This window comes from Chenopodium quinoa, unplaced genomic scaffold, assembly GCF_001683475.1.
Source record: "Chenopodium quinoa cultivar QQ74 unplaced genomic scaffold, ASM168347v1, whole genome shotgun sequence".
Taxonomy (NCBI): domain Eukaryota; kingdom Viridiplantae; phylum Streptophyta; class Magnoliopsida; order Caryophyllales; family Amaranthaceae; genus Chenopodium; species Chenopodium quinoa.
Window position 1 is genome coordinate 6,082,904 of NW_018742914.1, and position 26,198 is coordinate 6,109,101.

Below are 26,198 nucleotides of genomic sequence, written 5' to 3' on the forward strand. Positions count from 1 at the left end.
CTACATAGGAAACCCACACGGTTTAGCCCCCAACAATCCAGCCTCAGAAATAATATCCAAGGTGTACTTTCTTTGGCACAAAAACAAACCAGAAGGATTACGAGCAACCTCGATGCCCAAAAAATATTTCAAAGGACCCAGGTCCTTCATCTTAAAACAATCACACAAATAAGACTTGAACACCACCAACGCATCGCAATTATTCCCAGAAATAATAAGATCAACAACATACACCAAAACATTAATTTGAATATCCCTTTTAAAGTACGTGAAAAGAGAATAATCAGAATAAGATTGTGTAAAACCATACCCTTTCAAAATAGTAGTGAGCTTTGCATACCAACACCTTGGAGCCTGTTTCAAACCGTACAAATACTTCCTCAAACAACACACCAATGAAGAATCCGAGCTCTCAAAACCTGGAGGCAATTTTATGTATGCCTCCTCATCAAAATCACCATGTAAAAAAGGCATTGTGAACATCCATCTGATGCAGTTCCCAATTCTTAGATGCTGCAATTGCAAGAAATGCCCAAACTGTAGTCATTTTTGCTACTGTAGCAAAAGTTTCACTGTAATCAATGCCTTCCCGCTGATGATTTCCAAATATAACAAGTCGAGACTTTAACCTCTCAACATCACCATTAGACAAATATTTTATCTTATACACCCATTGACTCCCTAGAGCTTTCTTGCCGGGGGGATCGGAAATTGCTCTAAGGACCAAGTACCATTGTCCTCTAAAGCATGTATCTCTTCTTTCATAGACCTTCTCCAACCCTCATATTGCATAGCCTCTTTGAAGGATTTTGGATCCTTTCCCTGAACAACTGCTGCAATAAACTTCCGATAATTGAAAGAAAACTTGTAACAATTTATATAATGTGCTAAAAGATATATATGGTGTACATTAAGGAGGATTCAGAGACGAAGAGGACGGAGATGGACTATTAGTACAAACGGAATAAGTCCCAGAACCATGAAGCTTGACCGATGGAATTTTCTCGCGAAACCCCTTTCCTAAGGCCTCAATACCTTGTTCATGCTCGGTGGTGGGTGGCGGAGAAGCAGTAGCAGCACTGCTAGGCTGCTCGGGGGGGGAACACGGCACTGCCTAGCTGCTGCACGCCTGAATTACCGTGCTAGGCAGTGGGATCCGCAACCAGGTTGTGGCTTGGATCAGTCTCCCGCAGCCTGGTTTCGGACTGGGTTGTGTCTCGCAGAACAGACTGTTGGGCAGGCTGGTTCGTAGCCTGGTCGCGGCTGGGATCATCGTCCCACGGCCTGGTCGCGGCCAGGTCTGTGTGAGGCGCGGCATGACCCGTGTCCCCTTGATCATTAAGTAATAAATCAGCATTTGTATCCCCTGTGTAAATCTCGTTCTCATGAAGCATTTCACACCCCAAAAAATCATCATGAACTTCATTGCTTTGACCAAATTCCATGGACACTATATTCACATCCTCCGGGCTACCAAACGGAAATATACCCTCTACAAACTTGACATCTCGAGAGACAAAAAAAAACTTTCAAATCAAGATCGTACAATTGCCACCACTTCTTCCCAAAAGGATACTCCAAAAAAACACATTTTCTAGCTACTCCGACTCGCAAATTTGTCCCTGTTGGTTTTCTGTGAGCAAAACAAAGACATCTAAAGGTACGAATGACATCAAAAGACGGGGTTTTATTGAACAAGATTTCGAATGGAGTTTTGTTTTGTAACAAAGGAGTGGGTGTTAGATTAATTAGGTGAACTGTGGTCAAAACGCACTCCCCCCAAAAATAAATAGGCAAGCTACCTTGAAACCTTAATGCTCTCCCTACCTCAAGAATATGTTTGTGTTTTCTCTCAACCCTCCCGTTTTGTTGTGGAGTTCCCACACAAGAGGTTTGAAAAATAATTCCAGTACCATGAAAATAATCAAGCAACAAATTAAACTCCGTACCATTATCACTTTGCACAATTTTAATAGTTTGGGAAAATTGCCTATCAACCATTGCAACAAAAGACAAAAACATTCGAAAAACTTCGGTTTTATCAACCAACAAATAAATCCAAACCGCCTTAGAATAATCATCCACAATAGTAAAAAAATAACGAGCTCCACACGACGAAGCATGTCGATATAGATCCCACAAATCACAATGTATTTTCTCAAAAATCCTAGAAGCTCTACTGTCACTTAAAGGAAATTTGTCTCTACGATGTTTAGCACGCATACACACTTCACACCCCTTATCAAGACTCTCTTTATTACTACTAACATGAGGAAGCAACTTAACTACTTTATCGGAAGGATGACCCATACGACGATGCCAAAATTCCAAACTTAAGGTTACTTCAACACCGACATGGTTCATCGTATCCGAAGTGCTAAAATAATATAGTTTGTCTCTCCTAGCTCCCGTTCCAATCTGCTCCTTCGTTTGGTCCTGTATAGCACACATATAAGGGTTAAATTGGACAGTACAATTAAGATCATCAGAAAGTTGTGATGCAGATAACAAATTACAACTCAAGTGTGGAACATAAAGAACTGTGGTTAGAACGAGTAATCTTGTCGGATAATCAAACCAACCCAATTAATGAAGCAACCACAGTATCTCCGTTAGGTAAACCAACGGGACACTCAAAATTTTTTGTATCAAACAACCAAGCCTTTTCTCGTGTAACATGGTGTGTAGCCCCTGTGTCAATAATCCAAGAAGAAACATCAAACTTACCATTCAAGAGATTTTCAAAAACTTTGGCATTACAAAACAAACCCGTACTTGTTTTCCATTGTTCGCTTGAAAACACTTGACCTTGAGAGGAAGTATTCGAACCCGAGACAGCATTAGCACGTGCCGGCCCTTGACTACGATCACTAGAGGACTTCCCCCCTGGCTACCATCACCCATGGTAGGAGGATAACCATGTAGCTCAAAACACTTGGCCCCAATATGACTCCTTTTCTTGTGATGGTTACACACTTTGTCCGACCAACAACTCGATGTCTCGTGACCCACCTTCTCACACTTGCCACAAACAGATGCCGACCCTTCTCAACCACGACTTCCAGCTCCTGTACGGACAGCAAACCCCACGGCAGGAGGCGGGTCCTCTCGAACACGATCAAAGCCACACACAAGCTCTTCTTGCAAAACCTGTTGATAGGCTTTGTTCAACGTAGGTAAGGGATCTTGAGCCAAAATATTGGACCTTGTTTGAGCATAATACTCAGAACAAAGACCAAGCAGAAACTGTTGCAGTCGATCATCCTCACGGCGTTTTTCATGTTGTCGACTAATATCACAAACACACTTTCCACATTTGCAATTAATTAAAGGTTCAAGCTTAGCAATTTCATCCCACAAGACCTTTGATTTACCAAAATAAATTGCAACAGACATATTTTTAGGTTGTTCACAACGATTAATTTGAGCTTTTAATTGTTGAATACGAGGACCGTATACCACACAAAAACATTCATGTAAATCATCCCACAAACGCTTAGCATTGTCATAATTGGAAAGCATAGATTTTACCTCCGGATCGATCGTGTTCATGAGCCACGACACAAGCATACATTGCACCACAACCCAATCATCCTTGGTTGCGGGCAGCACAAAATCGGTGATGGTTCCATCCAAGAACCCAAATTTTCGATGAGAAGACAAAGCAACATATATTGCATGCGCCCAAGCATCAAAGTTGTCCAATTTTAATCGAATCGGCGTGATAAAATCACCCGGTCTATCATGTGCTCCTAAATAAAAAGGTGAATTGGTTTCAATTTTTGGTGGTGGTGGCGGTGGTAGAGTATCACCGCCAGCCATGGCTGTGTTTTATGAGAAAAAAAATAACCTTACTCTTATACCATGCTAAATTCAATCAAACACAAGGCTTCATTCTCATTGATGTTCACGCAAGCATATATAATACAAGCTAACTCTATGAACATCGGATTAGGAAACTACCAAAAAGATAAATATCAAAAGATATCTTAGCACAAAATATGCTAAGTAAATATATCCTAATATTCCCTAAAATATATCCTCAATAAAATATTATATCTCTCTCCTCTCATGGTCTCCACCCAAACCCACTACTACTTTTTTTATTATATCTTTCCTCTCACATTCATTAGTTTTTAATAAACAATTAACTCCACTATCTTTCTTTAACAATTTTTTAATACTCTAACTACCCCACTTACCTCTCATTTTATTTAAGTCAATTAATTTGCCTTAAATTATGTGCCGGTCAAACTTTAACACTCAAAAAAACATAGAGGGAGTAATTGTTTTGGTAACATTATTATAGCTTATATTTTAGTTCTTTCTAAAATTATGTATTGGTGAATTATTACTACCTCCGTTTCATATTATTTACATCTTTGGAATATATAAATCTCACCAATAATACTCTAAAGTTGCAAATAATACGAAAGTGATGAAGAAATATTATTAACATTCAAAAAAATTTATTTTTGATAAAAGATGAAGAACAAGACATTGGAAGATTATGAAGTAATCGACGGGGTAAATATCCAGATAATAAGGGAGAACATATCCAAGTTTGGAATAAATTTTTTGCAAAAAGACTTGTGTGGACCTGGTCCACAATAATATTATTGTAGACCCGAGGTCTATACACACGCAACTGACATTATATTGAACATAGTGACCATTATTTTTAACATAGTAACCTTATTTTTAACCTAGTAACCTTTATTAAAACTACTACAACGTTTAATAATATTGTGAACTTGAAATATGACGCTATTACCCTAATTTTAACATAGTGGCCTTTATTATTCATATTGATCAGTATATAAAATATTTTATTACAAAAATAACCACTTAGGCATATATATTACCAAAATAAATTTTTATTTCAATATAGTGACCTTTTTTTTAATTATAGTGACCCTTTTTTTTATTAATAAAACAACCATACTTTCTCTAATGTTAGCGGTCCACAATAAATTAGTGTGAACCAGATCCATTTAAGAATTTGTAAATTTTTTGTCCTCACGAGATTCCAAGAGAAGAAATGTGCTACATAACTTGATGCGGTTAGAGCGGAGAACTCCTATCGAATATGATGAATATTTGGATTTCATCATACAGGTTATTAGCACATATCCGACACTTAGTGCTCAAACAGACATTTATGGAGACACTCCAATTCATGTTCTCATGCAAAATTCTTACGATACAAAGATTTATCGTGGCACTACTCAATCCTTAAATGTTTATGATAAGGATAATGTTACGTATACTAAATCATCTCTTCCATATGAGTTACTAGTACCATGCGTGTCAACTTTTGTTAGAGCTAAAGCCAATCATGCGGAAATTATAAGTACAAAAGAGGAGGATCGTTGTCATTTTGAGTATAATATGCCATTGTTGGTACAGAACATGGACGGAAACACACCTCTTCATGAAGCACTCAGAGCAAATCATATTCTACCTGCTTTTTTATTAATACGTTTGTATTCAAAAAGTAGCAGAACAGCTTTTTGGAACGAGTAACAAACGTAAGGAAACGATTCTCCATCTTCTAGTAGGATGCTCCTTGGGTAAGTATCTATTCCACTCCCTCTCACCCAATAAAGTTATGTTTTTCATAAAACTGCATATATATTGTTAGTTGTTTTTTTAATGCATTTCGGTATGTAACAATCATAGTAAACAAGTAAATTACTTATTACGGAGTATTTGGTAGCCATCCCCTTTTTTTCCTCTGTTCGATACCAATCCTAAAGTAAGATTGGCCCTAAATCTTAAGATTCGCCCTAAATCTTAAGATTTGAGATGACATCATCATTTTCTAATTTTGCGGTCTTAAGACAAGACTTTATTATTTTAAAAGATTTATGAAGTTTGGTCTTAATAAAATCTGAAGTGGAATATTGAAAATTCAAGACACAACTTCAGACTCAATTTAGCACTCAATTATTATTATTTTTTTATTTCTAAAAAATTTTAATAATTTAATTTATATGTAAAAAATGAGTTAGAGCGATTGAAGAGATCAGATAAATTTCATCGAGTCTTAAGAAGTCTTACATAATTATAAATTAGAAAAATAATTAAATTTAATCTAAAAAACTGATTTGGCAATGAATTAAAATCTTAAGCTGAGACTGTGCTAATCTTGCAGAGTAATAACTAACAACGGTATGGTTCTTAATTAATTAGTTTACCAATTTTAGCCCCAAAACACTTCTTTATTAGTAACACAAAAAAATTCAGCTTTGCTGTCAGCCTGTCAATCAATATACATCCTTTTTTTTTTTTTTAACTCAACTAGAGACCTGTTTTGTCCTCCTTATTTTCACTTATCTTAGGTATGATAAGTTTAATTTAGAAAGAATAAATTTTGATAAGGGTTACCAATTACAACTAATTAAATTTTTTTTTTAATAAGTTAAGATAAATTAAGATAAGGTTAGATTAGTTCAATAAAATGAAAATTAGGTGAATAGAATACACACTAGGACAGGTCATGTGCTTTTAGCCTTTCACGACAATTTTATCATATAAAAAACAACGTGGACAAAAACCAAAATACAATATTTTAACATATTTCGTACTTTGTATGTATATATATAACGAAAGTGTTGATTAAACCATTAGTATATTAGAACTACATCTTACGACCATACGAGTGTTTAAAAAATTCATAGTAAATGAGAATCATTTTTTTATTTATTTATCTATATAACTATTTTAAAATTATGTATTACATCCAATGAGTAGGATCGGAATAAAAACATAATTTTAATGATATATGATCGCTTTTTTTATTATTATTATTATATAATAAATTATATTTTAAAAATTATAAAATCAACATATATTTTAAAATAGACAATGTAACAAAGCCAAAAAAGTCATATTTATAAGTTACATATTAGACTAAAAATTAAGTCAAAGATAGTATAAGAATAGTGCAAAATCTCAAGTGACGCACATAAAAAAAAAATGGAGGGAGTATTTGATTTATTTACTTCATTTTCTTAAGAGTATATGTATACTATTTTGCACGCATTTTTTTGGCCTAATCAAACATGATGGATTCAGTGGAGTGGCGGCGTGATGTGATAAAGCAAGTACATGATGAAAATGTAGAGGCAGCAAACAGCCAAGACCAGGATGGACTAACCCAGAAGCATCGAAAAGAGTTGACAATAATGGTCGGACGCTCTGGCACATGTTAGTAAACCAGCCACCATCCATGACGAAGGAACTTATTAGTGGCATTGGAGAAAAAGCGCATTTGATTAAGCTGTTGGAGATCCAAGACAAGGAGGGGAAAACGCCATTGCATCTGGCACTGGAATCTCGACGCTTTACCCAGGCAGAGCATTTTCTGATGTGTTCAGATAAACGGTACATGAGGAATCTTCTAGAAATAGAAGATGGAAATGGTATTACTTCCGGCGACCTGATAGCTTCGATTCGACACCTTCCACAAGATGTAAGTGCATCTATAGTTTTATACTATGTTTTTTTTTTTTTTTTGAATTTTTTTTATTTTCATAATTCATTTCCAAATATCACATGGTGTTTTGGTCCCTTTGCTTATAAAAAAAAGGTTATTTTTTCCATTTAAGAAAAATAAACACCACAACAGTTTCAATAGAGATTAGAGCAAGAAGATGAAGAATCTCATGAGCACCATCAATGTTGAAATCAATAGAGGAAAGAAATCACACAAACTCCTTCAATGGTGAAATCCATTGAAGCGGCTTGATGTAGGAAACAAATTAAAGAAGATGAAGGTGGTTAGCTGGGTGGGAAATGAAGGAAGGAGGAGGAAGAAACCATGGAATTAGGTCATGAACTAACGACTACAAGGAAGATGATGATGTTTTTCTATTTTTCAAAATGCATTTATATTTACAATATTGCCACCAATCAAGATACACGGATCCTTTTATCTCTAAAAGAAACTTAGGCATCCTCTTATAATTTATTACTTGGATTATCTACAAGAATAACAAACTCGCATTGGATCAATTCCATTTGATGCAGTTGGAATATCTTTTCAATGGGGATCTTGAAGAATTGATGGGTTACCGAAGTGTGTATGGTATTTCTACGGAAGAGATGAAAGACTATGTGAACACGATAATGGGTGTAATAGCAGCACTTTTGACAACAATAACTTTCACAGCAGCATTCACCGTTCCAGGTGAAACAGTCCAAGATGATAAAGATGTCAAAGATAAACATGCTGTAGGGACTCCACTTCTTATAAAGTCGGTAGCTTTCCAGGCTTTTATGTTCTTTGACATATTGACAATGTGCCTCTCAACAATGGTCTTGTTTTGTCTTCTTTGGATCTTCGCTACCGGAAGTAAACGCAAGTCGGTGATATTAATGGATTTTACTGCTCTTAATTTCATTCTACACAACTCTTGTGTCTTTCATGGCAGGAACCCTGGATTGCTATCTACACTTTGGTAATGTGCTTGTCGTTGACAGTGGCGGACCCAGGAATTTCCGACTGGTGAGTCACAATTGATAACCAAATATGTAAAAAGAAAAAAATTACCAAAATTCCCAAGAAAAATTATTTACAAAGATCATCTAAATAGAAAATTGACAAGATTACAGTACTAACTAATAATTAACAAGCTTAAAATTGACAAGACTAAAATTAACAAACTAATAATTAACAAGCTAATAATTGACAACATGACAAGCTTAGCTCTCTAATAATTAACAAACTAATAATTGACAAGATTAAAATTTGTACAAGCATTAGGTTCACATTTCATCAAAAACCCAACAACATTAACAAAAGGTTCAAAGTTAGTATTTTTTTTTTAAAAAAAAAAACTTAAAAAATAATTTTTTTTTTTTTTTTTTTTTAAAAAACTTAAAAAATATTTTGGGCCCTGGTGAGTCATTTGACCCACCAGGCATAAGGCCAAGTCCGCCAATGGTCGTTGATGGTGCTCATGCAAAAATATCTTGTCATCAAGTTTCTTGGACCTGTTGCTCCAATTGTGACATCTGCCGCTCGTATGTATTTTCGATATCTTCGTGATCTTTTTTTTCGATATCTTCGTGATCTTAAATTGTGTAAGAAAGTGAAAGATATGGTTTGTCATGCCTCTAACGCCTTTGCGCGGATTGTGCCAACCCCTCATCGCGATTGACCAGTCAGACGATTCGGTCCTATATATATGTAACTTGATAGTATGTAGGGGTGTCCATAATTCGGATAAAAACCGAAATCCAATCCAATCCAAACCGAATTATCAATTCGGATCGGATCCGAACTTTAAATCGGATTGAGATTTTTTGGAAATTCGGATTTTCGGATTGGATCGGATTGACCCTAATTGGATCCAATCCAAACCAAAAACCGAATTGTAAAATTAAGCTTGTATATTTTGAAGTTTAGCTCAAATACATAATACTACATAAAATAAATTAGAGACTTTGTATTAATTAATTAATGACTTAACGTTGAACTGTGTATTTTAATCATGATTTTGAAGACTTTTATTTATAGTAAAGCTTTATTTTTATAATTGTATTAGGCGCTAAAAAATAATGTATTATAATTCGGATTTTCGGATCGGATGCAAATAACCGAATTTTAATTCGGATTGGATCGGATTGGATCAAGAGAGAAATTCGGATCGGATCGGATTGGAAAATTGAAAACCGAATTATATTTCGGATTGGATCGGATTTGGACTAAATCCAAACCAAAAACCGAACGGACACCCCTAATAGTATGTACATACATAACACTTGTTTTTATTTGGGATTGTATAAGTTTGTATTGCTCGACACTACTTATTAGCATGTAATAAGATTGTTGTTTGTGAAGGTATTGTATTTATGTTATTTATAACAACATTATTGAATTGCTGGTTGTAATCAAAATGTTAGATGGCTTGATATTACGAATACATTGCCTTCTTCCGCTTACTCATTGTCGTTGTTGTTCAGCAATTTACTCTTAATTATCTCCTCAAGATCTGATGATTCTGATCCCCTTTTTTCTCCCACCTCAATTTCCGGCAAATACTTCATCTTGAAAGACTTGATATTGATTTTTTTTTTTAAATAATAACCGGCCATATTAATTATGGTGTGCCTTTTGTAGTTGATGAGAATATAGATGGAGAGCACAAGTGGGCTATAAGTTGAAAATTTTAATGAACAAGCTAAATCTAAAAAAAAAAAACCAAATAAGAATAATAATACAAGACAAACAAAAAGAAATGTATAGTATTACCCTTCTTTTATATCAAAAATTATTATTATCTATAAATTGGCATGCAAATTTAATTTGACAAAGACTTGTATACAACGGGTGTACGTTTATTTATTGTAAAACGACTTAAAGATATATGCACTTGTTCCACTCCAAGAACTAATGCCTTGCCACTTGGACTACATGCGCATTCTAGGTCAACGTCGGAAAAAGTGGTCAACATCCACTTTCCGGCAATTGTTGGAAAGTTGCAACAATTTTAAAAAAATTGGTGGCCTTTAACAACATTTTTTTTAAAATGTGGTGTTTTTGCAAAAAATAAGATTTAAAAGGTGGTCATATGCAAAATTTCCAAGTAGTAGTTTTTATTATTCCATTTCATCTCACATTCCGTAAGTAGTCTTTAATAAATATTAACTCACTATCTATTTTTTATAATTTTTTTATACCCCTATTATGCTAGAATTTGTTATATACACCCGGGTGTATCGTACACCCAACTAACCTAAGGTTAGTTTTTTTTCTTCGTTTGATGATAAAATGAAAATAAAACAATCATGAAAATACTGTAAAGTTGTTGTCAAAAAAGAAAAAGTTAATACTACAAAAGGATCAGAATTTCTAATTAAGAAAATCCTCATTAACATAATGAGTTAGTAGAAAAGAAAAAGGTAGTACTACAAAAGGATCATAATTTCTAATTAAGAAAATCTTCATTAGCGTTTACATTATTGGAATCATAGTAAAATCGAACCACATCATGATCTACATCTTAATTAGAAAATACTTCAGTTTATTTATATTAGATCGATTAAAAGACCACTAGAAACCATAGCAAAATACTAAATTAAACTCAAGGAGAAGGATATGACTACTCCAGAGTTATTACTTCGAAATAAATTCGATTAGTTGCTTACATTATCGATTTTTATTTATTAGAAATTTTTTTTGGCAAAATAGAAATAAAGTTGTTGAGTTGGTTTATTGGTTACCACTTATTATTGCTGCATGTCTACTGATTTTGGGCATGTAAATTACGTACCCATCAAATAGACAAGACGATTTTAAACAATAGTATGGTTTTGCCATGGCCACATAAACCTGTATCTCTTCTTCTTATCATGATACCACTAACTAATTTTTTTTTTCTGTAAAAAAAAAAAAAAAAAAAAAAAAAGCATAAAGTGAATCAAACAAAGGAATACCCTACAAAAAAAAAAAAAAAAAAAAAAAAAAAAAAAAAAAAAAAACTAGTTCAAAGGAAAATAAGAAATAAACAATTTCCTTCCAAGTTAAATAAGTTAGCTAGTTTTATTTGGAATTAATATTGATAAATAGCCATTTTGGTAAATAGTTTTGTAAAAGTAGTCATTTTGGTTAAAGATCTCTAAGGGCCTGTTCTCATTGACGACTGAACTCAGCTGAGCTGAATTGAACTGAACTGAACTGAGCTGAGATGAACTGAACTGAAATGAATATTTTATAAGAGAAGGAAATTAGGAGCTGAACTGAACTGAATTGAACTGAGCTGAACTGAACTGAACTGAATTTCAACGTAAGAGAACAGGGCCTAAGTTTGTGCATGTTTTGTTGCTTTAAAAAAAAAGTATGTGTTTTGGTGGATGACCTTGATAAGTCGAAAAATAACATCATGTTGATGTCAAGCGTGGAATTAAGTCACATATGAGAGTATTTTTGTAACCTCATTTTGATTAAAAAAATAAAAATAAAAAAATAAATAAAATAAATTAAGAGTATAATCGAATCTAATTTTTACTGAATTCAATTTATTTTTACTGTATTGAAATACGAAGTATTTTTTAAAATTTAAAATTATAATAAATGAATTAAATTATTTTTACTTAGGGCCTGTTCACATTTACTTAATTTCAGTTCGGATCTAATCAGTTCAGCTCAGCTCCAATCAGTTCAGTTCAATTCAGCTCCTAATTTCCCTCTCTCATAAAATATTCATTTCAGCTCAGTTCAGTTCAGCTTCAATCACTTCAGTTCAGTTCAGCTTCAATCACTTCAGTTCAGTTCAGCTCTAATCAGTTCAGTTCAGTTAAGCTCAGTTCAGTAAATGTGAACCGGCCCTTAGTCTCTCTTAAATTTGTTCTTTAAATTATTTATATTAAACTAATTTAAACTTATTTTTACAAATTAAATTGACATCATTCTTGTTGAACTAAAGTTAAATTTACAGAATTAAAATTATAATTAAATATTACTGAATAAGGTAAAGTGTTCAAGTCTTAAAAATCTTTTGTGTCTTTATTTGTTTATAAAAACTTTTATAAGACAATCTTATTGATAATTTAAACAAATAAGGTACAACAAAATAGGTACAACAAAACTTTTAATTTATAAGACAAACTTTTATAAGAAAATAGGTACAACAACTTCTCTTCATGGTTAAAATGTTGATAAAATGGACATAATGTTACAACACTTCTAAGCTTTATAGTTTCATCCTTTCTATAAATTACACCCTTTTATTTCTTCTTTTGACAAACTATTTCTTACACCAACTCACTTATAACAACAATAATCTGGCCTTGTTGGTCAAAACATAGATGTTAAGGCTCTCCAAAGTCCAAACAAACAAGTTTGCCCCTTTTTGGCACTACAATCCAACCAGGAAGATTGTTCGAGTCCTCTACACACGCCATCAAAGCTCATTGGTTATAACTCTACCTATTAGGTATACAAGTGCATGGCTAGATGAAGACGATCTTATGCAACAGTTTCAAGATGATTCTATGGTAGTCAACCTTAAAATGACTACCATTATACTCCCTCCGTTTAAAATATCTGCTTCATTTCTCCATGTGCGGAGTTTTAGGAGAATTGGAAAAAGTAATAAAATATGGAGGCAGTGAAGTTGGTGGAAGAATAAAAAATTGTAAAAAGCAAAAGTAGTGGAGAAATTGGAGGAGAGAGAATATGAAATTATAAAAATATGATATTTGTTGGGTCCACTAGGTGAGAGAAATGAACTAAATATTGTAAAAACTTTCCAAATAAGAAAATGGAGCAAGTATTTAAAAACGGCCGAAAAAAGGAAAGTGAAGCAAGTATTTAAAAACGGAGGGAGTACTAATTTTCAATGTCAAAATTATTATAAATCATTTATCTAATTTTAAAAATTTAATTATTAATTTTGAAATAATTTTGAATTTTTTTGCATAATTTTCCGAATTAATTTCCATAATTCACTTTTTATTATTATTGAAATTAAAAGAACAATTCATAAATTAATTATAATTTGTAAAAATATAAAAAAAAATAATAATTTTAAAAATATGAACAAAATTTATTATTAATTTTGACATAAAAAATAAATTAAAAATCAACCAATAAAAAATTAGTATAATAGTAGTCATTTTAAGGATAACTTCCATAGAATTTTCACAATTCCCATTATCTAAGCAAGAAGATTTTTTGCTAATTGATTGTTTTATGTGTGTGTTGGGATACAAATTTAAAGATTCGTTTTGCACGTTTGTCAATCTTAGGGCCTGTTCCCTTCAGCTTAATTTCAATTCAATTTAGTTCAGTTCAGCTCCAATCGGTTCAGTTTAGTTTAGTTTAGCTCCAATCAATTCAATTCAGTTCAGTTGAGTTCAGCTCCTAATTTCCTTCTCTTATAAAAAATTCATTTAAGCTCCAATCAATTCAATTCAGTTCAGCTCCAATCAATTCAGTTCATTTCAGCTCCAATCAGTTCAGCTCAGTTCAGTAAATGTGAACAAACCCTTAATGGCCGAATCAAATTTGGTCACTTTTATACACCAATAAAGCTCCGTCAAGAATGATGCAAAAACAGCTAAAATTATTTAGGAGTAGTTTAGAAGTGATGTCATTAATTTTAGAATATTTAATACTCCCTCCGTCCCTAAATTACATTCCTCTTTCTCTCTATTATGTGAGGAATAAATGCTAGAAAAAGGAATGTAATTTAGGGACGGAGGGAGTACTTGTATAGGAAATTTTTAAATCTGTTAAAAGATTATTATAGTGATATCATCCCTTCCTATTAAAAAATAAATACTACTTAAATAATAGTAGTATCATTTTTCATTCGCACCAAAAAATAATGTATCTCATTTTCTTGAGACGCCTACTTTTCAATTTTTCATTGATCTATTGTGAGACTCTAACACGAACTCATCGATTCCCCATCAATTTTCTCCCTTTTCCCACAAGAAGGTAGATTAATTATTTCTATTTCACACTTCGGCAATCTTGTTGAAAATTTTAACGAACCAATATAGAACTATGAGACTCTTCACTATCATGTATAGTTTCAGCCATACACTTTGACTATCTTTTCATCAACCTATTATCTCTATACTTTTTTACTTGACCTATTTCGTTTATCATGTTTGCCAAAAAATAATTTTAACCATCAATATTTTTAAATCTTAATAAATTAAAATCATAAATATAAGATATTGTTATACGAGTAATATTTATCGAGACATAAGATGATGAAAAGTTTATAGAATTGTATTTTGCATTCTAAATTTAAAATTCTTGGCCTCTTTTTCATGAATATATATATTGCCACGCACGTATTTTGATTAATCAAAAATGGATTTATATAATTTTAATTTTTTAAACAAAAAGTATGTAATAAATTATATTACATATATCAACAAAAAAAAAACACTAAGCATTATTCCTCTAAATTATTTATATATAAAATGCCTCAAATGAGAAAGTCTCTCGCTCATAAATTATTCATCTTGATTTGATTTTGGATCACAAAACTAAGCATTATTCCTCTAAACTTTCAAGGTTTTACAATTGTTGGTTTGATGCTTGTATGGATACAAATATGACATAATTAACAATTAACATATATACATCATGTTAATTAGCTTGAAGATGGATTTATAGAGTCTCATGTCATGCAAATCATGCACTAATTAATCAAGATGAAACAAAATCTATATGATTATCATCAAAATCATCAAGCTTCTTAAGATCCTCCTTATTAGGTGGATACTTACTCCATTCAAACTTCTTGTAGTATTTATGTTTTTGGATATGATACAAGTATATACCTTTCTCGGTTGCTTTCCAAAAACAATGTCTTCCTCCACATTGTCTATCCACAAATTCTACCACGTCTCTAAATGTGTCAAAAACCTTGAAAGCGCGACTAGGGATCATAAGTTCACAAAAGAAAGATATCGTCTTGAACATTTGAGTTGTGAATCCGTGTGTATAATTGCTATTTACAGGAAGGCGAACAAGACCGAGATCATCATTCTCTGAATTACAATGGACATTCATAATGCCATTGTCCATTGCATTTTCAATGCTAAATACATATTTTGCAGGACCAATAGCCCATCCTTTTACAAATAATGGTTGTTTGGATATGAATAAGAATAAAAATGTTACAAAAAGTTTTGAGATTTGAAGAGTTTTTGATGTTTTTGCCATTTGATTTATCAATTTTATGTGCATCATCTAGTCTTTAAAGATGAATTACCACATAGAGAAATAGGTACTATTTGTTGGTCTTTCATTTTTAGGGAAAAAAATTTGGGTTGATGTCTCTTATGACCTGTCATACATATTATATAAGCACCCTATTTATACATTGATTAGTAAATTAGCTGGCTAATTAGAAATTGGTGGGTAGCCTTTCATTTCTCATTTACTACTTTGTAATGAAATAGAAAGTTGTAGAAATAATTTTAAAGCAATAATAGGGGAAAAAAAGCCTTAAGAACCCAAGTATTTACCGAAATACATATGGAGTACTACATCTTTGTAACTTCGTTTCACAATACATGCAGCGTTATGTATACACTTGCTAACTTTGACTATACTTTTAATAATAACATATAAAACTAAATCAAATGTCTATATGTAAAATATTGTTGGATTAATCTCAATGTATATTATCATAATAAGATCCAAAATAGCCTCGAAAATCTTTAATAGAACATTTTCCAATGCGCAAATCAATAAAAAAATATTAATAAATTGGGAGTGGGCCCTACTAACAAAATTTTTAACGGCGGGATAACGGCAAGGTTACCGTATGGAAACAAAATGTATATTGGGCTTACAGTGTGGAAAATGATATATGTTGGGGCACAACGTAGAAAAGTGAATTTAACAAGGTTATATATAGAAAAAACCCAAAAAAAAAAAACATTATCGAGTTGCACATTTGCCGCACACAATTAGTATTATGTGCACCATAGTGCACCTAGAAATAGGTGCACTTGGCCCAATCCACACCCAACACAAGAAGTCCAAACGAAAGAAGCCCATGAAGTTTTTTTTTATTTATTTCTTATTATTTTTTTATAATAGTTCCTCCTCTCTCCAACTGTTAAATCTATTTAACTTCAAAAAAAAATGTCATATCTATTTTTATTTCATTTTAAAAATTTTCTCTCTCCTCTCATAAATTAAAAACCTTCCTCAATGAATTCTTTTATATTTTCTTTCTCCTCTCACTATTTTTCCCTCTCTAAAAACTGCAATCTACTATGACAAAAGACAAAAAACAAACGAAAACACCTTCAAAAAAATAAACAATACTTAACTTTTTTGATTTTCCTACATTTATGTTAAATAAATTTGCTAATATAATTCAACAAATTGTAAAATTGAAACTATATTCTACTATATAATTGTCTTTTTGACTTTTTTTAAATTATTTTTTTTTTATTTTTTTTTGGTTGAAAATCAAAATTATTTGCTCCTACTGAAGAGGATAAAGATGTGTAAGTAATTTTTTGTTTAAGTTCACAATTTGTTTTTAAATTGTACAATTAGTCAAATGTTCAACATCAGAACACCAAAAGAAGAAGAAATTCGATGATGTATCTAAGAAAAAACCAATTGTTAAAAACTTCTGAACCCCAATTACAAACCACTGAACACCCTACAAAAACCTTTGAACCCCCTACAAAACTTTTGAACCCCAACCACAAACCATTGAACACCCTTCAAAAAATTCTGAACCCCTACAAAAACCTCTTAACCCAAACCATAAACTACAGAATACCCTACAAAAACCTCTCAACCCTCTAAAAAACTTCTGAACCACAACCACAAACCACTAAACACCCTACAAAAACCTCTGAACCCCCTGCAAAAACTTTTGAACTCCAACCATAAAACATTGAACACCCTTCAAAAACATCTGAACCCCCTACAAAAACTTCTGAACCCCAATCACAAACTACTGAACACCCTTCAAAAACCTCTGAACCCCCTACAAAACTTTTGAACCCCAACAACAAACCACTGAACACTCTACAAAAATCTCTGAACTCCCTACAAAATTTCTGAACACAAACCACTGAACACCCTTCAAAAACTTCTGAACCCTTACAAAACCTTTGAACTCCAATCATAAACCACTAAACACCCTTCAAAAACCTCTGAACTCCCCTGAACATCAATCAGAAACCACTGAACACCCTTCAAAAATCTCTGAACCCCAACCACAAACCACTGAACATCGTACAAAAATATCTGAACCCCCTACAAAACTTCTGAACACCAACCACTGAACACCTTTTTAAAAACTTCCGAACCCTTACAAAAACCTTTGTACCCCAATCATAAACCACTGAACATCCTATAAAAACCTAAACTTATGAACCCAAACCACAAACCACTGAACACCCTAGATGAACCTCTGAACCCCCTACAAAAACTTCTGAACCCCAACCACAAACCACTGAACACCCTTCAAAAACTTCTACACTTAAAGACACTGTTCAGAATGCCAAATGTTCAGATTTATAAATTATAAAGTAGATAATGCCAAATTTTTTAATAAAATTAAAAATACATAGATCTAAAACAAAAATAAGTTCATAAGTAATTTATGGCATGTTCAGAATTATAATAAAGATGTTCGAAATTCCAAAAATACATGTTATGTATTTACAGAAAACGTATCATACGTTCACATTTTTAACTTAAAATGTTCAAAATACTAAAATATAATCAAATACAGAACTGTTCATAACAAAATGCACAATTATCACTAAAAAAAAGTCAAAAGAATATAAAAGCTACTCATTTCGAAACTCAAACCTAGCCATGGTGATTTAGATAATGAAATCTCATGAAAAATAATCTCACCATCGTCTTAACCACCTTCTATTTGACGACGACGCCATTTTTAGCTTCACTACTTCATTGTAAAACTCCATTAACAAAGCTTCAAATCGAAGGTTGAAGAAAACAAATTTTGAATTTAATCTATTGTAGTGAAGAAATTCACTTTATGATGATTAACAATATGAAGGAATTCAATTTAAAAGATGATGAACGAATTCAAGAGAAAGAAAAACAAAATAGAGGAGAGAGAAAAATCAGAAATTAGGAAAGTAGAGGAGGAAAGAGAATAGAGATTATATTTTAATTTGAGGTTCACATAGAATTATATGCACCATGATGCATCTTATAATTTGCCGCACACAAGCTTATTGAGTCAAGTCAGAGCTTACTCAACATGTGCTCATCAAATCTTTGAATCAAGCCAAGTTTGATACTTAGCCAACTCATGTCAAGTTTTAATCAAATTTAGATCGAACTAATTTCAAATTACTCCCAAGCTGCTTAACTCGATTAGCCATCGTAGACTAATAGTGCCCATAGTTCAGCTCAAAAAAATCATGGCCTAACTCGGAAGTGGGAAAGGCCCAACATTTCTTTCTTTCGTTTCTTCTAAACACAATTATTTTGGCTTTCCTTCTTCAAGCTTCTCTAATGGCGGCAAAATAAACCACAACCATATTACAATTTCTTCTCCATTACAAACCATCTCCACATAATCAAAGAAATCAAGCTCTCATCAATGGAGGATGAATCAGAGATATACGACGGAATTAGGGCACAATTTCCCCTTTCATTCGGCAAAAAATCAAAACCCCAAACCCCACTTGAAGCCATTCACAACACTACCCGTCGATCAACTTCCGACCAACAATCTCCGGCAGCTAATCCCGCCGCCGATTCCTTCCCTTCTCTCTCCTCCTCTTCCAAAGCTTGGATTGATTCCGTCCGCCCAAACCCTAACCCTAAACCCCATGATTCTGAGTCTGATGAGAAATTAGTGGGCCCACCTCGCCCGCCGACTATTGAGGAGGATGATGATGATGGGGATTTGATTGGGCCGCCTCCACCTCCTTCGGTGGGCTCAGTTGATGATGATGATGGGGATTTGATTGGGCCGCCGCGGCCCGCTGAGTCCAAAGGGAGGACTTTTGATGAGGATACTGAAGATGAGGATGATGATGAGGAAGAGGGTACTCGACATCGGATTCCTTTGAGTAATGAGATTGTTTTGAAGGGACATACTAAGGTAATTGAATAACAAATTTTATTTTCTTTAAATTTTAGTTTGTTTAATTTTTTTTTTTATTTTGATTGATTTTAGTTTTTATAATTTTGGCTAATTGTTATAGTAGTATGATGATTAATGAGCAGGTTTGTATTTTGATTACTTTGTTGTGTTATATGTGAAATTAAGCTTGTTTGGTATTATTGGCAAAGATTGAGGATTATAATTGTAGCTGAAAATCTAGTTAGAAATGGTTTATTGTGTAGTCGCCTCTTAGCGTAAGTGTTTCGAGGGGGTTTCGATAGATGCTGTTTTAATTAGTCCATGAATTATTGATAAGTAATCATATTGCTATAATCTTGAGTTGTGTTTGTGGGGGTTTCTTGTGAATGTGATTCAAGATCATGCCTTATGGTTAGTTTACTGCCAGGGGCGGAGCCATGTAGGAACAAGGGGGGACGGTTGTCCCCCCATTTTTCCAAAAAAAAATTTAATTTATGTTAGCTTAAATAAATGCTGTAAATAAGAATAAATACCTTACATGTATACCTTATATAACAAAGACAACATTTGGTCTGGTGGTTGATGGGCTTGAGTAAAGCTTGTATTTCTCTTTGATCCTAGGTTCGATTCTTTACCCGATCATTTTTTTTGTTTCTTTTTGCTATTTTTGGACTTTATTTTTATTTCATTTTATAGTTTATACAAAGTGCTCCTATTTAACTTCTTTTTCTTGTTTTTGGATTTTGCCATTTTTTTTTTACTGGTTTTTAAATTTCATTATATAGTATGTAATTTATATATACAAAGTATTATAAGTCTTCAAACCTCTAATTACTCTCATTTAACTGTTTAATCAAGTATCGCCTTGTTGATAGTGATTACTAATGTGTTATTAAACTATTTGTAATGAACACATGTCTCCGTATTTTTTTATCTCTCTAATTATGTGTGCCTAAATTCTATTTTTTTTATAGCTTGTTTGGAACTAAGTTTCCAATTTTATTTTTAGTCAAAGAAAGTTTATTTATTTATTATTATTTTTTTTTTAAAATGTAACCCAAATCCCTTTACATCTACTATCAATTTGTGTAAATGCTTATCATTTGATAAATCATATTTATCGATTATTAAGGATTACATACCTTAAAATTGGGGTTTACCAGCATAAAAAAAAAATTTGGTTAATAAATTTCTTAATATGCAATTAATTTTTTAACAACTCCTCTTTCACCATATAAGAATAATTGTCATATCTCATAAGCGATTTCAAATATATATTAAACAATTTATGTGATCAATTTCTTTTTTCTTATAATTATTGTCGATTATTAAACATCTAAAAATTGTCCCCCCGGATTACAAATCCTGGCTCCGCCACTGTTTACTGCTGAAAATTGTCAAGGAAAAAAGGTTGTTTTATGGTGAGAGTTCCATCAAGTTCCAAGTGTACTGAGAGGTTTTGTTTCCAATTTCGTATTTGAAAATTAATCTTTATGCGTTCGCCTGATTTATGTAGCTGCATGAAATTGTAAGAGTTATAAGTGTGGGTGGCCTGTTAGGTAGAGGTGAAGGCGGAAGGTTACTTTAATGAGCTTTGAACCGCTATCTGGTCATTAGAGTTGGATCTATTTTAGCCTGAAACTATTGCTGGCTTTGCTCAACTTCAATTGTAGATTTTTTCATACTCCATTGTCAGAGTAAGAATTGTTATGGTTTAGATTAGATCATATATTGATTAAATTGGAATTTTTTAAAATTGTTGGCAGGTTGTTTCTGCTTTAGCAATTGATCATTCTGGATCAAGAGTTCTTTCTGGTAGTTATGATTATACAGTACGTATGTACGATTTTCAAGGCATGAAACGAGATTTAGCTTCATTTAGACAACTGGAACCATCCGAAGGTCACCAAGTACGATCACTGAGTTGGAGTCCTACAGCTGGATTCTTTTTGTGTGTTACTGGCTCTGCTCAAGCTAAGGTTTTACTTTGCTCTGCTTACTCTTAATTATATGGTCATTGGTACTTTCTTATATGCTGATAACTCTAATGAGAATACATTCTCTTATGTCAGATTTATGACCGTGATGGGCTTACTATTGGCGAGTTTGTAAAGGGTGATATGTATATACGTGATCTTAAGAATACTAAGGGTCACATATCTGGTATAACTTGTGGAGAGTGGCACCCAAATAAAAAGGAGACAGTCTTAACATCATCCGAAGATGGTTCACTTCGTATATGGGATGTAAATGACTTCAAATCCCAAAAGCAGGTGCGTGTATATACTTGAATTCATGTGTTTATGTAAAGCAGGTGCTAATATTTACTTGAATCCATGTGTTTGTGTGTGTGTGAATTCACGTGTTTTACTTGAATGCTTGCTAAAGTTTAGTTTTTTTTTTTTTTTTTTTTTTTTTTGAGTGGGGTGCTAAATATACAAGTACTAATTTCCACTTTTCCAGTCTTTTGAAACCATGATAGAATATTATATGGTTTCCAACTTTTTGATCATCTTGATGATATGAATATCCTAATCGCCTTTTATCCACACTTTTCCACTTATCTGTCACTTTGCTTTGTGTGCCTAAATTTTTATCAAGTGTTGTGAATCATGATTTACATTGATATATTATACTGTACTTTTTTATGTTTATTTTTTTAAATTCTCAGTGTTGGCTCATTACTTTTGACCTTTTACATCGGTATCCATTTTTTTCATTATTTTTTATTTTAGTCAGTATCCTTGAACTTTTTAAATTTCTCAATCGTAGCATTAATGATTGTTTCTTGGTTAAAAGTCTGTTAAACTGAACTGTAACTAATTATAGTTAACTCATCCTCATCCCTACCCCTCTCTCCCCTCAAAGCCCAACTTTTCTGCCATTAACTAACCTTCACATTCGCTCTACTCTAGCAGAAATACATTATTTCCTCGTCCACCATCATCTCTTTCCCGTTTCATCACCTGACTCACCATTTTCACCTCCATTCTTCCTTAATACCCTCCCAACCACTATATCAACCTCCACCCCAAAATAAGTCCTCACTCCTCAAAACCTCAATCTTTAAATTCTCACCAGTCACCACCCACCCCTATCTCTTCTATCTAGCCCTTGAAGTCAAAGGCATTGCCTTAGATTTTGGCATCGGCTTTTGAGTCTGAACTTGTCAATTGTTTTATATTTATTGGGTCAAATCAAAAGCTCTGAATCTATTATACAAAAATCAAATGCAAAATCAATAACAAGGGTAACTTTGAATGATCACTGTCATTCAAGAAGGCAAGATAAGAACATCCTCAACAAAATGACAAAAAATGGAAAGAAACGATCTCCTTTTTTATCACTCTTATAGGTATTACTTTACTAGTAGTATCATTCAATATGGGTTTTTTGTCAGGGTTTTTTTTGTGAAAGATGAAAGTGATGATATTGTAAAGGAGAGGAAGATACATATACGATGTACGCATTAGTCTGCAATTAATCTGTCTTTTGTTGGTTGGTCTGACTAGCTAATTAGCTAGTGACGATGGTGGTTTTGAATTTGCGGCAAGGGTTCTGTTGTTGATCGCAGAGAGGTGGAAGTGAGTGTAAAATAGTTGAATTCAGTGATGTTGAAGCCTGGGTATCAAATTAAAGAGATGAAATAGAAAGAGCAGAAAGAAGAGGAAAGCTTGAAAAGTCCACCATGGTTAATTAAATGATAAATTAACAGAACTTTGACGAAAAAACCTTCTCAATCCACGGTTGAGAATTGTTATCAGTTCAAAGCTACCAAAGATAATTGAAATAGTAATTGTCTTCCGATTAAAAAAGTAAAAAGAAAAGGGTTACCGGTGAGAATTCCCCCTATCTATTTTATTCGATTTTGGCTTATTCCTTTTGAAAGATATTATTTTGTAATTATACCTCAATATACAAAAGTAACGTATTTTTAGATGGGAATTTTGCTTCCTTTGTACATTTTTTTTGGTCCCATGAATTGTTTTATCTGACTAAGAAAAACAACAGTAATACAAATGACTCGTTCTCCTTCAATGACACTGAAATAGGAGTAAAGGGCTTTTTTCTGATGCATTATTTCTGAATCATATGTTGACTGTGATTTTGCAGCTTTCATTTGAAACAAGTCATACCCTTCTGTGTTATGACTGAAAGCAGATATGCAGTGTTGGAACTTTGGGGGTGGGGGTGGGTGGAAGCGCTGGAGTCTAGAAAATTTTGGTTTTTGACTGGAATAAACTTTCCTCTGACGGCTGTCCTTTCTAAAATTAATTGAACCATTATTAGTATTTCAACCATAATATATTGTATAATTTGCAAAATAAATAAATAATACAGAACCTTGTGTATCGATATCAAAATCTTTTTGGTTAAGTGATATTTATCACCTTGCATTGCCTGATGACAGTGTTATCTTTGCTGCTTTGAATGCCGCTTGTTCTGGATGCAAAACTTCTAGTTTCAGTTTCTTAACCCTCTTGTTTTATAGGTAATTAAGCCAAAGCTCGCAAGGCCTGGGAGAGTCCCAGTAACTACATGTGCGTGGGGACGTGATGGAAATAGCATAGCTGGTGGAATAGGAGATGGATCTATTCAGGTACATGTCACTTGCTTGTTCATTTTGTTAAGTCCATAGTTGTGCTCTATGTTTCTGCTGCGTTTAATAAAATTAATTAATATTATATTTTTATTATAAAAAATTACGTTCCTCTTTCAGCATTGTTAATGCTTCTGTAACCTTTAGATATGGAACCTCAAGCCTGGATGGGGAAGCAGACCAGATATTCGTGTTGAGAACGCTCATTCAGATGATATTACTGGGTTGAGATTTTCAAGTGATGGTCGTCATCTGTTTTCTAGAAGTTTTGATGGCACACTAAAGGTTATTTAAGTTTTACTTGTTTTTATGATTGCTCACCTGCAGCCTACATATCCAATTCGTCCTATCTTCATACTTTGTCAATCTTAAACTACAGGTTTGGGACTTGCGTCAAATGAAGCAATCTCTGAAGGTGTTTGAGGAATTGCCAAACCACTATGCTCAAACGAACATCACTTTAAGTCCTGATGAGCAACTTATCTTGACTGGTACATCTGTAGAGAGAGATAGCCCTATTGGAGGGTTGCTGTGCTTTTATGGTAGGGATAAACTTGAATTAGTATCAAAGGTTGGCATTTCTCCATCGTGCAGTGTTGTACAGTGTGCTTGGCACCCGAAGCTAAATCAGGTATGCTCACTTTCCCACACTTGTTACTTTAATTAATTATGAAGGAATTACCAAGGGTGTTATATAAATTGCATTATGAGAATCAAGTTTGACACTTGTTACTGAGAGAGTAGCTTGCTTGGAAAAGAAAAGGAAAAAAAGGAAACATTATAAAAAGCAAAACTATTATCTTTAAACCTCATATATTTGTGCTTTAGGTTTTCGCTACTGCTGGAAATAAAAACCAAGGAGGGACACACGTTCTGTATGATCCAAACATGAGTGAGAGAGGAGCTCTTGTGTGTGTTGCTCGTGCCCCAAGGATGAAATCAGTGGATGACTTTGAAGTGCAGCCAGCTATACACAATCCTCATGCACTTCCCATGTTCAGAGATCAACCAAGCCGCAAACGTCAGAGACAGAAGATACTGAAGGACCCAGTAAAATCCCACAAACCAGAGCTCCCTATGACAGGACCTGGCCATGGAGGGAGGACTGGTACATCTTCGGGTAGCTTATTAACGCAATATCTCCTCAAGGTAAGGATGGCTTCTATGAGTTTAAATTATTTCAGTCCTTGGCATTTCTCTTTGAGAATATGACCTGAATTCCATTTGCAGCAAGGAGGTATGTTGAAAGAAACATGGATGGATGAAGACCCTAGAGAAGCTATACTGAAGTATGCAGATGCTGCAGAAAAAGATCCAAAGTTTATTGCTCCTGCTTACGCTGAGACCCAGCCCAAGACTGTATTTGCAGATTCTGATAAGGAAGATGAAGAGTGATGATCTAATGTATTGTTTTATATCATCACATGAACGTGAAAGAGTACCTTTGTTAATTGCCAAGTTTTAAAGGCAAATACAAGGCGCTCATAACAACAGGGGTGAAAAAGGGCTCGTGTACTTCTCACATTAACAGATTACATATTTTCACATTCTGAAGCTTAGCATAGTGAATTGTACATGTTGGTCTTTCTGCACTTTTTCAGCCTTGTTGTAAGAGTGATGAAGAAAAACAGAGGGTATAATAAAAGCATATAAATTTGAGTTGCCTATTATAGTTAAACTTATGTTTTCGGTTTTCCTGATACATTTAGATGAAGTCGCGAATCTATTCTCTCCAAAATGCTATGATCTTAAATGTCGTATAATTCAAAAAATGTTGAAACACTGTTAGTAACTCTACCAAGTTCATTTTCTTTATCATTAAAATTCCAATATTAAAGTGATGCACTTAATTAAATACAGAAAGAGTAATGCCTTTTTATTCTAATGAAGACATGTTTAATTATACTTTTACAGCTCATGTGGTAGTCGTTATAGTATTGAAGACCAGTAGTGATAAATATCAATGTAATGGAGTATCATGTTAATGAATAATTTTCAAGGCCATGGTGATGCAACTC

The 26,198-nt window shown here is 33.3% G+C and overlaps 2 protein-coding genes across 2 annotated transcripts; one reads left to right on the forward strand and one right to left on the reverse strand.

Moving 5' to 3' along the window:
- On the reverse strand, positions 1-3,822 carry LOC110727691. Its single transcript, XM_021907271.1, has 7 exons — positions 3,054-3,822; positions 2,600-2,886; positions 1,803-2,436; positions 1,164-1,507; positions 962-1,087; positions 697-843; positions 1-513 (listed from the first exon to the last, which is right to left on the reverse strand). Exons 1-7 carry the CDS (start codon positions 3,820-3,822, stop codon positions 1-3), a joined length of 2,820 nt encoding a protein of 939 aa, XP_021762963.1.
- A 15,062-nt stretch (positions 3,823-18,884) lies between these two features.
- Positions 18,885-25,906, forward strand: LOC110728032 (WD repeat-containing protein 70-like). The gene is made up of 8 exons (XM_021907637.1): positions 18,885-19,598; positions 21,347-21,559; positions 21,653-21,853; positions 24,073-24,180; positions 24,328-24,465; positions 24,560-24,811; positions 25,009-25,329; positions 25,411-25,906. Exons 1-8 carry the CDS (start codon positions 19,092-19,094, stop codon positions 25,573-25,575), a joined length of 1,905 nt encoding a protein of 634 aa, XP_021763329.1. The 5' UTR covers positions 18,885-19,091; the 3' UTR covers positions 25,576-25,906.
- The last annotated feature ends 292 nt before the right edge of the window (positions 25,907-26,198 follow it).